We start from the raw sequence: 18351 nt of genomic DNA, 5'->3' as shown, positions 1-18351 counted from the left end.
TTTGTCAGAGGAGGAAAGCCTTGGGAACTAGCAAATGACTGCATTTGGTTTAATGTTTAGTGATGACAGGCTGAATCTCCCAGACATCAAGTGCTACTGGTCTGGTGTTGAGCAACCACACAGCTCATCTGAATGAACTGGAATTTCAGAATGTCAAGTGCTTTGTGAGGGATGAGGTATAGTCAGCCCACGTACGCCAAGTATAATGCTTGTAAAGTGCTCTGAACAGGCAGCATCTGAATTCTCTTTCTCCAATTTTCACAGAAGTTAGAGATGGTCAATACCCACTAGTTCAGAGCTGTCTCTGACCATGACAAAGTATGGTCACCGTGAGAGGGCATAACCAATATAGGACCTTAGCAAAAAGGGCCAAGAAAGAGATTTAGGATGTACAGTTAACAATTAATATGCACCTGTTGTGCTTGTTTGATGTAAAAACATGCAAACCTATAAACAAGTGATACCTGAACTACAGCTTGCATGTCCACAGCTTAGCCTTGCTGTTTAATTACTTTTTATATGTTTGTAATCTGAAGTAATCATTTCAAGTTTAATACACTCTAGTTCTCAGTCTGGTATTTCTTTCTCCCTCTCAATAAGTTGCAAATTTAGAAGTAACTTCTCATTATCTTTTTAAACAGCTATAATTTACTGTAGATTTTAGAAGGCTTATTGCAGTTTTCTAAATGATGCCACTTAAAAATTCTCCCTTATGTCAAAGTCTAATTTAAGGAAAATGTCTTGTAATTAACTGAATCTACACATCAGGATATTTGAGCCACACGTTCAGAACTGTATGTACATAAAAATTCACACTCACTTGTGCCTCTGATTTGCTAGTGCAATTACCAGACCTGTACAAGTGCAACAAGTGGGCACACAAATCATCAGTTAGATGTAGAAGTGATCATTTATGTAAGCATTTACTGGTTCTGTGCACGCAGTAACCACATGCACAATTATTACAGATATGTAAATATATGCACATCTTTACATGTTTAGTCACATGAATACAGATCTGAAAATCTGACCACTGGATCCTTCCATTTGCCTCTGGTATATTTCTGGGTATAGATTTGCTTTCCATATCTTTAAGTAGTGACCCAGAAGGTAGTATTTACTTGAGTTTGCTCATCTAAATATCCTGAGGCTGTTGCTTACCAAAGTTTTTGAAATGGTTGTTAAAAGCCTTTGTTAACGATAAACTAAGTCACTGCAACTGTTTCCTAGTCTCTCTCACAGTGCAACTTAAATAAAAAGGCCACAGTTCAAGACAACAGCAAACTTGTTGCCTCAGTACATTACCCCCATTTCAGACCACAGCACCAACTACTAGTAAGACTCAAAAGCCATTGAGTTAACAAAAGTAGCTCAGAGTGTTTTACTTGTCTCCTGGATCTGAGCCTGCACAGAGTCGGAAATGTCTGTTTGTTTAGTTAGTCTCATTATAACCAGACAATAGGAAGCACCATCATTATGGAATTGTGTTGCTCCTCGATGGAACATTTCCTGCTTGTGTTCTGTTCTTCAGGTCTAAGTAAACTGTTTTCATTATATTAGTTTATGTAGTGGTTTGGGACTCTAAGGAGGAAGCCCCCGATGCACATTTCCCCTAAAGGATTTAATAAATCTGTTTATCTTCAAATTAAGTTCCTCCAGTCCTTTCATGTGAGCTCCAATTCCTCCATGTCTCTCATGTAAACTGATTATGCGAGGCTCAAAGATTTTTAAATACCAGACCTAGAAGACAGGCCATATCATAGAGCATTTTATTTCAAGATGCAATTAATATTCCCCTTCCTATCTTGAATCTCAGCTACAAAAAAGAATTTCTCATACAGGCTGCATCTCATGACCTCCAATTGGAACTGTCTTGTTTTACTCCAGCAAGACTTTGTTGCTCTTGTTACAGGTACTGTAGGAACCCTAAATGAGTAAGTAACACTCCTATGTTTAATGGCTCTGATTTTTGCATCTACCAGTTCCTCCTTGCCAAGCCAGCCCATTATTTCTACTCTTTCCGCTTCCTCTTTTACTCTAGAGGGTACTAAACCCAATGGAGCAAATCTGTGGACACTGGGCATGTCTACATGAGACACTATTGTGTAGTCGTACTTGTATTAGCAAGTACTAAATAAATGTGCAGTAACTGATGTGCAGTAGTGCCAGTGAACATCTTTTAGGTGACGCTACTGCACAGTAGCCTAATAATACTGTGCAGTATCGTATTTGCACTATCTGTGCTGTGATGCGTTACTGTGCAATATTTTTCAGCTACTGCACAGTCAGAATCTCATGTAGATGTGCCCACTGCACAGCCAGGCTTAAAGGTCTTTGTGGAACATTTCTCAGAGTCCAGACTGCATAAGCCGCAAGCTGTCCTCCACTGACACCGCCTCTTTCCCAACTGCCCCTCTCGGCAATATCCTGGCAAAAAGGTGCAGTTATTGTGCTTATCCCTATGACCAAATTGTGATTCAAATCTCTCCTAGTAGAAGTGAACAAGAATGAATAAATAGCAGTCTTAAGGTTAAAGACCTGCAGCAGACTGCCAGAGATGCAACAAAACAGTTTTTGATGCTTAAAGATCCAACTGAGAGGGCAAGTGCTTTGGCTTATCTAGACTGGCTTTGCCTGACCTGAGTGCTTCAGCTTAGCTGGGTCCTTCCACTCCTGAGCCTAAGTGCTATGTGGAAGCAGCAAGCTCAGCCACTGGGGTAGAGGGGAACTGCATGTCACTCTTGAGCAAGATCCTCCAGCTAACACAGGGGTGTTGGCAGGTTCTGCTGGGGGCAGTGTACAGCTTGCCTTGAATCACTCTGCTCCAGGGTTCTTGTAGCTAGACACCAATAGGGGAGGAAAGGGTTGTGGGGAGAATGATGATCTCAGATTTGCTTCTCTGAGAATGAAGAGAGCTGGAAATCCCTGACTGAGTATTAAGAGTCTTCCATCTCGGCTTGCTTCCTCCAGGCCAGAATGGAAACAGTTACTGCCTTCCCATGAGAACAAGCCAGCACCAAGCCCAGAACCAAACTGACTCTTCTCTAGCATTTCCCACAAAAGCCCAGATTCAAGGCATTTCACACGCACCCAGAGGGTCAAGAAAGAGGGAGCAGAGCAGCAGGTGAGCTGTAATACATTACTTGGCATATGGCGCATGCAGCATAGAATAGACCTGGCTTTGATGTGGAAATCCCTTTCTCCATCCTGCAATCCCTGATTAACGAGGTGAACCACTTCATCTGGAGTGAGGTCGCCCCTGTGGGAATAAAACTCACAAGTCAGCCAGCAAGCCAGGGGATTTAGCACCCCCGACAACCCCCAAAGAAGAGACACTGTGGACATGCTTGTACAGCATCATGCAGATACCCACCCTACCCCCAGAACAGGAAGCAGCCTAGCTACCTTAGCCTGGGTACAGCTCTGCACTAAGACTGTTGTACTGCTGCTGGTTTCAGAGGTAGCATATAGCAGGCACATCTACATGAGCTGTTTACTGTAGAGCTGCCTAATTAGTTCTGCAGTATAAAGTCTTAAGAGTCTACACGTGCAGCCCTATTAGGCTGCAGGAAATGTAGAATAGTACTTGTAAACATAAGTACTATCTTACGGTGATTTTCTTTAGTGCACAGCAACACACGTGTAGACACTGATGTGGCTGGCTGGAGCATGAGGGTGTTTCAGTGCAGGGGATGCCTGCCAGCTAGCCCTGCACTGGAGCACCCCTCCTACCCTAGCCAGCCCCCCTACAATATGATGACCCGGGTCAGAGCATCCCTGGGCTAGCAGGTTGGCCTTCACAGCCCCCTGGCAGCCAAGGCTGCTCTAACCCGGCTCACTGTGCTGCAGTCTCAGGCTCCCATGTAAAATGTGGTGCCTGGGAGCAATAAACGCTGGTGCAATATGCACCACAGCTTATTATGTCACATTAATTTCACATGTAGGTGCACCTGCAGACTAGCCCCCCAACTCAGGCTGAACCTGGGACTTGTGCCCTGCTCGCCCCACAGCTGCTTCACATAGGCAGGATCAAGTGCCTTAAGGCAAGATGTCCTCAGAAAACAATTACTTCCACAAACACAAACTGCTAATTTTGCAGGGCAAGAAACTATACAGCTATCACTTCATTTCAGGATAGGGCTAAGGGATGAAATGGCAAAGGTTCACAGGAGTTTGAGTTGCAGACTATCAGACACCGGGCCTAACTTCTTGCCTGAACTGAAAACCTCCCTACTTCATGCTCCTGGGCTGATACATTGCAAATTACTGAACCAGCCAGCAAATGAATGATGAAGACAGACAGCACCATAAAATCAACTTTATAGCCACAGTTTAATTTGCAATGCTTCATAACATACTAGTCAGAATGTTGTAATATGCTTTAGAAAAAATAAGTCTGGGTCCTAAAAGCCTTATTATGGCACTTTGCTATCAAGTCTTTACGGAAGAGGGAAAATGTGGATATGAGCAGCCAAGTATTTATTAACTAGGTATCCATTACTTTTCAGACACGTTCCTGTAACCTGATCTATGCCTTTCAATCCATCCATCTGGATTAGCTCTACATTCAGTTTCAGTTCATAATTTCCCCAAACAATTTGTATGCTCAATTATCATAGCTGTGCCTGCTTATTTAGTAGTTAGAAGTCTGTCCAAAAAGTTATGTGCATGTGAAGCTACTGCAATCGTCCATGCAATTCAGATATATACATTTGTATCTTAATTAATACCAGCTTGAAACTCTTGTTCTCCATTTATAAATGATTCTTACTGCCTGCTGAGAACAAGAGTGAGTTCTCCTTTTGGGGGTCAGTGGCTTTTATAGGAGTCCCAGTATATAGTGTTCACATTGCTTCAAGCTTTAGCGATTCACTCACTCTTTTTGGCCCCATGGAATAGGATCCACTTTGCAGTTGGCTAGGAGGTGAGGGCTATACCTGACCTCAACATAGATGATGCCTTCTCTGGCTTTCATTCCTACAAATTCATAAGCTACTCTTCTTACAGCATCACGGTCTCCCCTGCAAGGAAAAACAGTGAGGTTAGTCCAATGTGAATGGATTTAAGGAGTCAGGCAGCAACAAAATGGGCATGTGTGGAGCTTTTGTGGGTCTGAAATGCTTCCTGATGAGGTAGGACTGAGGTTTCAGTTACCAGCACATGGTTTGTGTCAACATGAGCCTGAACACAGATAAATTATAACACAATTAATATTTATTTATTCATACAAAACAGTTCAGCTTCAGCAGGAAAGACTGAAAGGCCCATCTCTGAGTAGCACACACTCACTTGTGATGAGGGACACTACGGGTGCCTACACATGAGCAGCGAGGCTGCTCCACCTTGCTGGAATTCCAGCACATTGGAGCAGACTTGATTAATCAAGTCTGATGAAATTTGGCAATTGCTACACTACAGCAGCCTCCTGCGTCTTGTGTATTAGTATCCCGTGCTTAAAAATGGTGGTAGGGGCACTCGAACTAAATCTTGTCAAACAAGCTTTAGTTCAAGCACCCCGCCACCATTTTTAAGTGCGAGGACACTAATACATGTGATGCAGCGGTGCTTTAATTAGGGCAGCTCTCACAGTGCAGCCCTGGAGCACGTGTAAAACTACCCAAGGGCTCCAGTTCCTAATCTGAATCAGACAGAGCAGCAAAACCCAGACGACAGCAGGGTGATGAAATCATCCATGTGTCAGGTGTATGCTCTGACTGGTTCGGCTTTGCGAGGTTAAATGTCTACTCCTCCCGGTTTTTCACAAAAGACTTTGAAAGGCCTCAGACTTCAAACTTCTTTTTTAAAGCCTTAACATGTTTTGCAGGAAGGGGAAGTCATCTGACACTGAGCTTCAAAGGGAAAGGGACTAGTGTGCCACTTAGATTCTCTCTGCAGAGTGGAGCCATGGATTATGTCACCTCCAAATCAGGCTTGCAAAACTTTTCCCTCGTTCTCAGGACATGAGCTTCCTTTTTTCTGATAAGCAAGTCAAATATCTTTATGCCCTTCTCTATCATCATTGTATCAAAGAGAAGGAAATGTATTTTATTTTGCACACAGGAGACTAAGTCATTCTCAAGACCAGAAGTGCCCCAACTTGGCAACACCAGCAGGTGCCATGGAAAAGCAGGGAGAAGTGTGCCGCAGTCAACTGGGAATGAGTTACTTACGCGATCGCAGGCATGTAATGAGCAAACTTGTCTAGAAACTGGGTGAGGGTGAGTGGCTCGTTGTAACTGATATGCTGCAGCAGGCCACTAACAGTGTTGGCAGGTAGCTGAATTCCTCTTTTCCTAAGGAAAAAAAATATGACAGATTTTACTGGCAAGGGATGGGGTTCTGCTTTTATATTTTAAATCAGAGAAATGTCCTGGGGCAATGAGCCAGCAATCTGTTTCTTCAGAGAACAGTTACAACACAAGCTGCCTTGCAAATGTGGCACCAAACCTCACCACAAATTCTATTAAAAAGCACGAGCAGCTATAGATGAAAAAACAAAGCCAAAGCTATCCATAAGGAATTCAGCTGAAAGAGCTTTTAAAAAAAGTTTGTCTTTTTTTTTTTAAATGTGAATGTATGGCTTTTTATTTGAAGATACTTTGATAATTCCTGGAACTAAAAAGCCAAAAGACTTCCAAAAAGCAATTTCCATGCAGACTCCAAAGCTTCCAGTCATTCAGAGAAATTGCCAAACACTGGAGAACTTATCTGAACAGAGCTGACTGCAATAACACAAACTACAGTACATTGTTCTTTTCCTCAATAACCTTGCACACATCATTCTGCGGTGCAGGAAATCTATATTACATCCAAACTACAAAAGCAAGAGACAATTATCACAGCTTAAGTCTATGGCACTCAGCACAAGTCATTCATTCCTGGTATGTACTGGGTTTTTCATGTTGTCCTTTCCATCCCAATGACACACAACTTATCCATTTAAAAAAATAACCTCCAAACGTGCCAGTTCCAGTGCATGAAATGTTGTTCTTCAGCAAATCTGTCCTATCCTCATCCAAATCAGCTCTGATAGCTAACCTGTCTATAGTATGATCAATTACACGGGGATTGGATATAACATCATTTGGGACTGTCTGTACATCTATGGATACCAACTCAGATGCAGGACACCACATGGAAGACAATTCAGGCCACATGAAAAGACCAAGCCTGACAGAATTCAAGCTTGTGCTTCAAAGGAATCCAAGGAATGCAAATCTTATCTAGATGGATGCTCTAAGCCGGGCTGTTATGCGACCCAAACTCCCCTTGTCCCCTGCAACCCCACATGCCAGATCCAGCAGCCCAGAACACGCGCCACATGCAGTGTCTGTTCTGGGACCCTCACTGCATGTGGTGCCTGCCTCAGAGCAGCAGGAGCAGGTGCTGCATGTATAACCTAACTCAGGTTTGCTTCCCAAGCAAAGCCCACCAGATCCTTCTTTCTTAAGCCATTAATGAAGCAACATCACTGAATAATCTTCTTGGCAGTGGGGCACAACAGCATGCATTTGCTTTGAGATACAGTTAGCTGTGTTAGTTTGAAGTCAGGTAGAAGACAAGAGAGATTACTTCAGGGCAAGGGCAAACAGACAAACTACACTGGTTAATAAGGGGGAAAGTCCCTGCTGAAGACACAAATCCTAGCATTAAGAGCATAGCAAGTGAGGGAGGCCTGTCCAAGCCCAGTACTTTCTGCAGACTGTACTACTTCAGCAGTCAGCTACAAGGGACAGCCAGAGTTGCTTATTTGCACTTATTAATGTGATAATGCTGGGGCATTGCATGGGTGTATTTAAAAAAAAACGCAACCTGGAACTCAGTATTTCAAAGATTCATTGAGAAAATCTGATAGAAAGATCTGGGTGTCCCCAGTATTAATTTTGTTGCCCGTGGCTGTTTGGGCTTCCCAGCCAGACTGTTCACTCACTACAGTTGTCACCAATTCAGTCCAGTTTCAATACCAAGCTATTAGACAGTGTTCACTTCTGTGCACTTTGTTCTGATTTGCATGTCCAGAAGGACCGTGTTAGTAAAGGCCAAGTTTTTAGGTTGCAGATTTCAATCAGATGCATCTCTGACCAGAACATTTGGAGAGACTTTGTTTGAGAAGGGGGCTGGGGAGGGATAAAAACAGTTTACACAGAAACAGCAGGTGGGGTTAGATAGTGATCTATGGCACACTTTAGATTGCAAGTGCTCTTAAAAAAAAAAGCACCCTTATCTTTATTGGCTAGATGGAATCGCGCTAGTAGAAATCATGTTTAACATGGTGTTAAATCACTGCATATGCAGAGCCAGGTTCTGGGATTTCTCCCCTTCAGATCAGGGGTTTATGCTCTTCAGTCTGATTTAAAAACCCAGGTGCCCAGCTGAATAGTCATCAGCAAATCATTAGTTGCAACCAACTCACCTGCCAAAGTACAAGATGGTTTCTGGTTTAATGGCTCCATCCAGGTGGACATGAAGTTCTACCTATAATTTAAAACAAAGAAAAAAGAGAATCAGGAATGAATAGTGGCACATTCCTATGCCAGCCAAAGAAGTCTACAGATTTGAAGGTAGTGGTAATACAGCCAAAAAAGCTATTTGGAACGAGGGACGAAAAGTAACATCTGCACAATACACAAAAATAGACACTAACCAAGTTGTGGTTAGTTTCTGAAGGTCTGAAAATTACTGAGATTTACTGTTCTTCTTGCAGGTCAAACTTTTAGCATGTTTTTAAAGAGCACGCTCTGTTTCCAGTAACCTTAACATTGCTTGGGAAAACAATCTTATCCAAATTTGGTCCCACACTTTGGCAAAACTAAAATCTCTTTGCTTCTAACCTGTTTGCTCTTAAACAAATCCTACCTTCTGTCTGCTGAAGGTGTGACTACAGAGCTTCATCTATCAAAAGCTACTTTATTATTTACTTAAATTACCAAAGCCTCTGCCACAGCCCACTCCCCACTCTGGTAGGTGTTGTGCAAAACAACAAAAAAATGTCTTCTGTCCCAAAGAGTTCATAACCTTTCATGATAAAGTACTGTAGCTGTGGCTCATTAGGGAAGAGGCAGCAATACAAATTGCCTTTTATCATCCTTTGCTTGCCAAGTACACTCAGGGATAAATAGTTTCCATCAATGCAGAATACTGCCAAAAAGGAGGGGCGGGGGATGAAGGGTGAGGGAAACCCCTCCAAATAACAATTTATATTTCCAGTTGTTCAGGAGGAAGGTGATAAAAGCAATTGTAAAATCACAGAATTAGGATTGCAAAATAAGCACTTTTTCCATGCAAATACTATCGTTCGGAGATCAGTAGGAGAGTAGGAGAACAAGTCACTCATAAGGGAAAACTGGAACAAGACTGAAGCTTTTGCTAATTACTAAGAAGGAAGAGTATAAAATATTGTAATTAAATTCAGATCTGTGCCTTTCTTCTCCAAATGTTACACCATTCTTTGACTGTTCACAAAATAACACGTACCAGTCCTTGGAGCCAAATATATACACATTCTCCCTGCACATACCAGACAGGATATTTCAGATATCTTCTGAAAAATATTTACCAGAGCTGCGAAACTGGAAAGCAAAAGGCATTGAAAATAAACTCATTTTTAATTAAGATGTTGCTACATTCAGAGACTAACAAAAGCTGCATTATCATTTTCCTGGTACGCCCTCTCAGGAGGACTGCACATACATCTCATCAATCTACAGGAGACTGCACCCTTGACTTGTGTTTAAATTACTCAGCCCAAATGAACTGTACTTTTAAAACTAAAATGGGTAATAGGCATCCAGTCTGGCAGTGAGTAAGAACTCCCCCATAGGTCTGGCTACTATTTTCTGATTCTTCAGAAATGTTGAAACACAACAGTTCTCCAGTGAAGCAAACAGAGAGAGTGCCATACAAGAAAAGACTAAGAGACCCAGCTACAAAAAGGGATTGGACAAATTTATGGAGGACTGGTTCATGACAGTCTATTAACCACTGCAGCTGGGGATGTGACCTCAGGCTCAGGACATCCCTCCACCTATAACTGCTGGTAATTTGGATGGTCTGACATGGGATGCATCAGCCTACATACACGTTGTTTATCACACACTTCTGCTAAGGTACCAACTACTTGCCAGCGCTGGAGAAAGGATACTGGGCTAGATGGACCATTGGTCTGACCCAGGATGGCAGTTCTTATGTTCTTCTGACCTGGACTATAGAGAAGTTCAGAGAAAATGATGGTATTAGAGAAAACATATAAAATAATGAATATGACGAAGGCCATTTCAAAAACGGGGCAAAGGGGACAATCAATGGCACTTAAGGCAACAATTTTAATACTAAGAGAGCATTTTTTTAACAGGCTATGAAATTAGCCTGCAGATACTGAGGATGAGAACTCAGTAGGAGACAGAAGATAGTTATGTTGCTATTGGATAGTTATGTAGATACTGGATACAGCCACAGCTAATTAGCCGTTCTATTCCTGCTGCATTTATTTCTATGTGTTTCTGGATTCAGGGTACAGACCAGCCAGTAACCGACAAGGGTTAGAAAGGAATTTCCTCTGCAGACAGGTTACTTCTTATCTGCCCACTTCAGGGTTTCTTGAAGCTTCCTCAGGAAAAGCTGTTTTTAGTCTATGTCAGAAACTTAACATTAGACTCCTGGCCTGATAAGGTCAGGAAATTCTGTTATTTGGGTAAAAGTATTTTCTGCAGTTTGCTTAAAGTTCATGCCTTGCCTGATCCCTTTCAGGAGTTCCTAATTCACGAGCCTGAATGGAGGAAAAATCCCCCTCCTGCACACAAGCTCTGCCTTTTCAGGTCCTTGTGACAAGCAAAATTCACAGATTAGCTGGAATCTGACAGGGCTGCACTGTGAGCACTTCTGCAATGACCTTGAACTTATGATCTCTAGGCTACCAACCAGGCACCTTAGTACCTGCACCACCCTATGCACAAGCACAATCGGAGGCTAACGTTGACACTGGAACATGGCTATTGACACTGCTCACTGTCACACGTCTGGGCTATCTGCATACAGCACTTGGAAAAAGACAAAAGCCTGAGATTTTTGAGCCAGCAAAAACAGCAGCAAAAGGGGGATGATGAAATCCTGGTTGCCCTGAGCTGCTGAACTAAAAGATAGCTCCATCCCAAACCAATTGTAGCTTTTAGCTATAATCATCAAGGCTAGGTGTGATGGATGCATGTATCACCCTAGCTAAGAGCAGAGCATTATGCTTCATGGTTCTGTATACCCATTATAACAGGTAAGGGAACTGCTCATACCTAGCACTGGTTTTCAGACTACACCAAATGCTTTTCTCTCTGCAAATCCCTGAACAGGACTGGATATAGCTGAAACAGCCCCTCTTCCCTGCAACCACGGACCTCCAATGGCAGCTTGGCTTCAGTGGAGCAAAGAAAATGCTAGTCAGAATGGAGGAGACTCCTTATTAGTAAAGCCAGAACTGTCACAGAAGCCTGAGCAAAGTTACAGGAATCACCACTGGGCGAAATAAAGAAACCGCTAACATGAAAAACTTCAGATCTTCTTGCAAACCCCATCTCTTTATCGAAGCATGGGTTAGGTGACAGCTTGAATGCTCTGACACTCATCCTTGTTTTACTTCATCTAGGAAAACCCAGCTCAACCTTTGCCACCAGGTTCGCGGCAGGCATCACTGACTTTTCATTTCTGGAAAACAGATTGGGAAGGGAGTCATAATATCAGAACCTACGAAGCCAGTGTCAAAATCAGATCATTCACAGGCATAAATTCTGCCTAGGAGTTATGTGATTCTGATAATTTGGGCTATGCAACCAGAGCAATACAGAATGAGATGTTGGGAGGCAAGGTGGAAAGCACAGAAGAAAGACGGCAACAAGAGCACGCAGATGGCAGCAAGACAAGAAAAGGGTAGTATCAGGCAGCATTCTTTAGCAATATGTTGCCACTGAGTCACAGCAGTGACTCCAGATGAACCCAAAACCTCGTGTTAAAGTAGCAATTTGAGAGCAGTCTAACTGCAGAGCACAGAGCAAAGCACAGGCTTCCTCCTGCCACAGCTAGAGTGCAACCTGTATCCAAGTTACCTCTGGTATGGCTATGCCACGCTACACTGACTGCAGAGAAGACAAACCCTTAATTGCTCCTATTTCCTTATAAATAGCTGGCATCCAAAACAAGGATAATTTCAGTTCGAGGCAGAGCATCTTAAGCCACAGTGGTGAGCAGCTTGCAAGAAAAATGACTAATTGTGAGCAGACCCCCAAAGTTGCAAGAAGTAACCCAAAAAAGATCCTGGCCTCTCTAAGGTGAAGAGCTCGATTAGCATGGGGTATGCAGGGAACATGACATTCCTGTAGATAAATGAATCTTCCAGATAACTAAAGTTAAAGAGCTTTCACTGAACTGCATATCCACAAGGAGAAGCCTGAGTAAGCAAAACATGCCCAGAACCAAGGTAAAATACAGATTCTTAGCCGAGGTGGGAGAGATAAGAAACCTCTGCTTTCAAGCACATTGCCCTGCCATGATTGGCCACAGCAAGAGTCCTCTCTCCTCAGCAAAGAAGTGTATTTTGGACTAAGTTACAATGCAGACCCAAACTCATTCCTGATCACAAAAAGCTTTAGGCTTTTGCCTGTTGCAGAATTTTTCACTGAAAGATGCTCTCTGTGTCACCTCCTTTCAGAAATGCATGTCACTGCCAAATATGCTGAGTCTCCCTTGGCTAACTACATATTAAAAATCCCTGGAGTTGTGGTATGGGCTAGTGGCAAGATACATTTGTGCTGGCAGAGGACACTGGAAGGGATGACTGTGCTTTCTGCTTTAAACTTCACATCAGGTCAAAATCAGATTAAGATGCCTCACAGCTCCCTTTATGAATTAACTTTCAGGATTATTTGACAAATTCCATCCCTGGTATTTTATGAGAACTGTGTTTGGAGTTGCTTGGGAATTTTCCAACAAAAATCAAATGAGAGTAGCCCAAGTACACTCCCTAAACTTTGGCTTCTCTTGGAGGCTGACACTCTCTTCGCTTTCACACAAAATAAAAAGGAAGAAAAAAAAATCCAAAAAGCTCTCAGTTTGCTCCAACACGGGAGAAAATATTTGAAATCTTGCAGGGCTGTAGGTTGTAGCCGTGTTGGTCTAAGGACATAGGCAGACAAGGTTCTTTGCGTGAATCTGCTATCTTTTATTAGACCAACTTAAATGAAGGGTTTTTGAACCTGAAAACTTGCTTAATAATTGTTTTCCAACTATTTAAGTTGATCTAATAAAAGATATCAGATTCACGCAAAGAACCTTGCCTGCCTTTGAAATCCTGAACACTTTTACAGGACAGGACAACTTTTTTCCACCCTGCTGCTATTGTGACTTGCAAGAAACCCTTAAAGCTATCTTTGAAGAGGCAGATGACAGGTGAATTATCTTCCCCCAAATTATCTTCCCCCTGCGTATCAGACAACGTAGCTTCATACTTTGTTTGAACCATAGCTGAGGAGTAAGCTAATTGATCTCCAGTTGGTTTGACCATCTCGCTGAATACAATATTTAAACCAAGCTAAAGAGCAAAGTCTAAAACCAGACAGAGTAGGGGCAGTGGTGCAAGAGAGGTAATCTCTTATCGTGCATATATCCAGTAAACTGATTCTCAATAAAGTTATTAGTAGGACTGGATGTGGGACGGGGGAGGCAGGGAGGTTTGGCTAGATCTTTTTGCCCCTCAAGAGCAATAACCAAAACATTTAGCATAATTGATTACTGTTAGAAAAAAAAAATTGAAAAAAATTCTAGAAAGGAAGCTGCTGATACAAAACCCTGTGACAAAATAAAACACTCCACATTTGAAAATCTTTTTTTAATATGTTGGGGGAAAGCTCTGAACAAAGCAAAATATTTCACAGGTAGTAATAAAAGAAAAAAACATTCTGGGTTGTTGTTTTGTATGGCACCACTTGAGTCACGTTATAGATCGACTATATATCCATTTTAAGGGTCCAGGTTTCTTTTACACTTCCAGTTATGGAACATTCCATGGAACTTAATCCCAATTTGCAAAACTATGTAATTCCATTGACCTCAGCGCTGTTACTCTTCATTTATACCAGCATCAAGCAACAGGCACTAGCAACCTTTTCACCTAGGAATTTGGAAACGGCAGTGCCTTTCGCTTACATCAGTCAATAATTAATTCGATCAAAATTCCAGAATCCAAACAATTCTGATTGGCATTAATACATTCCACCCTTTTTTATCAATTCAGCTAGGTGTTAATGGATAATCCAGCCAACAGTTATTAAATAATTAAGACAGTTTTTATTTATCAGTGACTTTGCTCCAATGTGTTTATCAATGCAGGAATATATGGCAGTTTAGAAAATACCAGTATCAATATTGATACAAACAATAGCTAGAAATGGCAGTGATTACCTACTGCAATTACTAAATTGCTCACTTGCTGAATAGCTTGATAAACCTGAAGTGGAAAATGTTAAGGTCAAACTTCAGCACAGGATAGAGGGATAACCTTTGCCGAAAGAAGCAGCTGCAACCAAAGGCACGCTTATTCAGCCATTGTTGCCAGAGGTTATGCAAGATGATGTCTACCCATTGGCGCCAGAGTTGGCACAATCAGCCTTGACTTTCAATGACAGGGACAGGCATGACTGGAGAAAACGTGCTTCTCTTGTTTCTTTCTGAATCAAAACCACATAATGATTCTCCAAGCTAGAAATGCCTGCCGAGGCAGACTGATGCATGGGTGAATTTATCACACACATTTCAGTGTGCGCTATCTATATCTATAGATATAGACATATTTAGGTCAAAACCAATGGAAAAGCTGCACAGATAACTCAGATTAATTTAGTGAATTAGGTGCGACTCAGATTTCTGTCTCACCAAAAATATTCTGCAGTTCATAAAAAGTATTTAAAATCCAATGCTGTTGTCCTGCTATACACCGCTTTTCCCAGCATCTTTCTTCTTTATAGTGATTACTTAACACTTATATTGCACTTGATAGTTGTAAAGCTTGGTATGATTATGAAGGGCTCATTTACGCCATGATGGCCCAGCGCTGAGTAAATGTGACAGAGGCGTACCGTCACAGAGACAGCTTCAGAAGGCCCTGCAATGCGTAAGGCTAATCCCCTCTCAGAGCTCCACGAAGCTGACACCACACCTTCCCTTTAGTGTGTGTGTTTGGGGAGAGACTCAGGGACATGCACAAGAACAGGAGTCCTTGTGTTTGAAGGACTACAGAGACTGTACTTGTGAATACCTTTGCCTTTGGGAACTTGGAGGAGAGGGCAAACCGAGTCTAAATCTTCACTAAATTAATCCGAGTTATCTGTATTCAAGTTAACATTTCTCATTTAACTAAAATCTGCACAGCCACACCACAAAGCACTCGACTAGCAATGGAGCAGCCATTTCCCCACTGGATTACTAGGCCTCTTTGACCTCTGATGGCCAGCTAGCTTGACTTTTGTTGCTGTGTGGGCAGGGACTGGGTTAGAGGCTATCTTGCTGAGTGAACGCTGGAGTGAAAATAAGCCCATTATAGACCCAGGCCTTTTAAATTAATATTCAAAATCCCAGAGTGAGGTAAAGCTTTGTAAACCCTATTTTCCAAGAGGGGACATGTAGGAGGCAGAGTGAAGTGTTTTGTCAAGAGTCTTTGGATTTAAAATGTGATCTCCTGATGCTTTGGCACATGTTCAGTCCTCTAGACTGCGTCATTCCCTCTTATGCGTTTCAAGTAAACTGCCTAATGATCCATGACCCTAAAGCTCCACTCTGAGGCCAAAATCATGGTCTGAAAAGTCAATCAAACTTAGATGTGGCATGATAGCATCTTCCTCCAATTCTTATTTCCAGGAAAACAATTTACCCCTCTGCCAAAAGGCTTTCAGCCAGTTAAATTCTGGGAGGTCACCAAAGTATTTCTATGCTAGAAGACACGTTCAGCTTGCTGATTCTTTGTCTACCAGTGCATTAAATGATCACTTTGTTCTGGGTGAGCAATTCTATTATTTAGGCCACCATATCGTGTTTCACTTTATGTATGGAAGCTCACCTAAAATGCTTTAAAATGAAGATAACTGTGAATTAATATGGAAATGGCACATTCATGGCATCCAGATTTAAGCACTAAGCTCTCCTAACCATTAAAAGGGCCACTGTCAGAGCTGGGAGTGGGTTGCTACTTACTCTAACCACGAGCTGCGCAAGTTATACTAGTGCCAACTCTACCTCACTCCAAGTGATGCCACTTATCTGGCATGGAAGTCTCCACATACCTTGCAGAAAACTGTTTGCTCCTGTAAAGCATCAACATTAGAATTAAGAGATCTTTACAGTAAGGTTCAAGATCTTTACAGTACGGTTCAAGAAAATGCTGCAGCTGCTGTTACAAAAGGCTTAAGGCGGCTTACAAAAGAGAATGAAACGACATATATAAGGCACAAGAAACAAAGCAACTAAATACCAGGGGAGTGTTAAACTACATAGCAATGCCTGCTAAATAAGATCCAGCCTTATGAATGCCTGCCCAAACAGGAAGCTCTTACAGCATTTTCAGAACATGTCCAGGATGAGGCCCTCGCAGGCCGCAAGAAGAGGGAGCCCAGATTTGAGGAGCAACTACAGAGAATGCCCTCCTATGCTGTTTTGCCAAATGTATTTGGTGCATGGATGCCCTTTCCCATCCTTCCTCCTGTTACTTTTTGCTGTGTATCTTATTTTGGCCCTGGCACACGCACTGAACCTTGGAGGATTCAAAGCAACACCTGCCCCACATATAAAATGTATCCTGAATTTATTTTGGGTATGATGACCCAAGTGCAATGCTGCAAGGTCTGTTGGGACACAGCATGCATGTTCAAGAGTGTCTATCTGGTACTGCTGTTCTTCTGAATAGGCAGAGAAGCGAAAGTGTTGAGATTCCTGTTCAGACGGCTCTCTGCTCAGCTGATACAGGCACATGCAGTCAGCTAGAAACTAGCTTTATCTATTTGAAGGGAACCCCTAAAACAAAGACTCTTTCAGGGCACCAGAGCTCCGATTCAAAGGGTTGACAATAGGGGTCAAAGTTTTGCTACAGAGACAGTGGGCTACAAATTTTATTTTTCTGTTATAGGGAAATCTGTGCTCCTGCCATGTACCTTTAGGGTATGTCTGCAGCGGTAGTCAGACCATGGCTCCCAGGGAGTTTAAATGTGGCTTCTGAAGGAAGAGAAGCAGTTGATTAAAAACATTGTTTTACTCTCTCTGTTCTTTTATTATTCTGTTTTTTATTCTCTTCAGTTCTTATTTATTCTAAAAGTCATTATGTGAGCTGGAGCACTGTGCACAGATCGCTGAGACTGGGGCACACACATCTCAAAAGCAGAGTCCTGTGGCTCACAGCTGTGTCAAGAGTTTTGTTTGAAGCTAGATGGTTAGGAAATTTGGCTACTCCTTGTCTATTCTGTGACTGCATTTGGCAGACAGACCTGAGCTAACTTTAAATTAGCTAGATGGAGTACTGCCAGCAATATATCCCCTGCAGCATGGAGCTCAGCACAGGTAAGCCACCCCAGTATTTCCCCAGCTTCTCAGACAGGTTTTGCAGCCCATGCTGTGATCCGTGCTGCTGCAGCTACTCAGTTGGCAGCATCAAGCTACCTAGTTTAAAAGCAGCCCAGGTATGTTTAAGCTACAGTCACTGCAGTGAAGACATATGCTCAATCACAATTTCAGGACATTGCCATATATCCTGAAGCTTTGTTGCCAAAGGACAGGACCAATAGTGTCAAATGCTTGCAGGACACTCCAGTGGAAGATGGACAGATTTGTCTAGATTAGGGACAGGAGATCATGCACTAAAGCAACTACAATTGGACCATGCCTTAGTCTGCAGATCAACAGCAAGGGATCTCGGATAATGGTAGCTCATGGGCAGCAGAAGCATTTTCTTGTTTGCGCCACAATTTCTTTAGCACTGCTGTGTTGCAGGGGTATCAGGCATTCGGCCTACAGAGACCTGGAGAGGCCAGGAATTTGGGGGCAGGACCCACCACCAAATTCCAGGGTACAAAGCACCACTGAAGTCATATTTTAGTGCTATTGGGGTGACAAAAGGCTGTGGTAACTCCCACGATTCCCTGATGCCACTTGTCCCACTAGCAAAGGCAGGTTTGGATCTAGCTCGGAAGGCGCTCCACACGCCAGAACCAGCATGGGAAACCAAATATGACTGACACCCCACGTCTATTACAAACTTTAACATGGCTTATTGTTCCTAGCAGACTCAGTGACTGTACTCTTCAAAAGTGCAGGAAGAACAGGGCTCAGTAA

General features: G+C 42.6%; 1 protein-coding gene across 1 annotated transcript in view; it reads right to left on the bottom strand.

The window, feature by feature from the left end:
• The window catches only part of ADA (adenosine deaminase), a 128905-nt gene that overhangs the window by 24026 nt on the left and 86528 nt on the right, over nt 1-18351 (bottom strand). Inside the window, exons 2-5 of the mRNA XM_019509729.1 lie at nt 8414-8475; nt 6171-6293; nt 4878-5021; nt 3144-3259 (exon numbers count right to left, since the gene is read on the bottom strand). Of these exons, the coding sequence (XP_019365274.1) occupies nt 3144-3259; nt 4878-5021; nt 6171-6293; nt 8414-8475 (445 nt within the window). The remainder of the gene's footprint in view (nt 1-3143; nt 3260-4877; nt 5022-6170; nt 6294-8413; nt 8476-18351) is intronic.

The sequence above is a fragment of the Gavialis gangeticus genome, unplaced genomic scaffold (assembly GCF_001723915.1).
Source record: "Gavialis gangeticus isolate Ggan-Ray unplaced genomic scaffold, GavGan_comp1, whole genome shotgun sequence".
Classification (NCBI taxonomy): domain Eukaryota; kingdom Metazoa; phylum Chordata; order Crocodylia; family Gavialidae; genus Gavialis; species Gavialis gangeticus.
The sequence above is the reverse complement of the archived record's forward strand: the minus strand, read 5'-3'. Positions and strand labels throughout refer to the sequence as shown.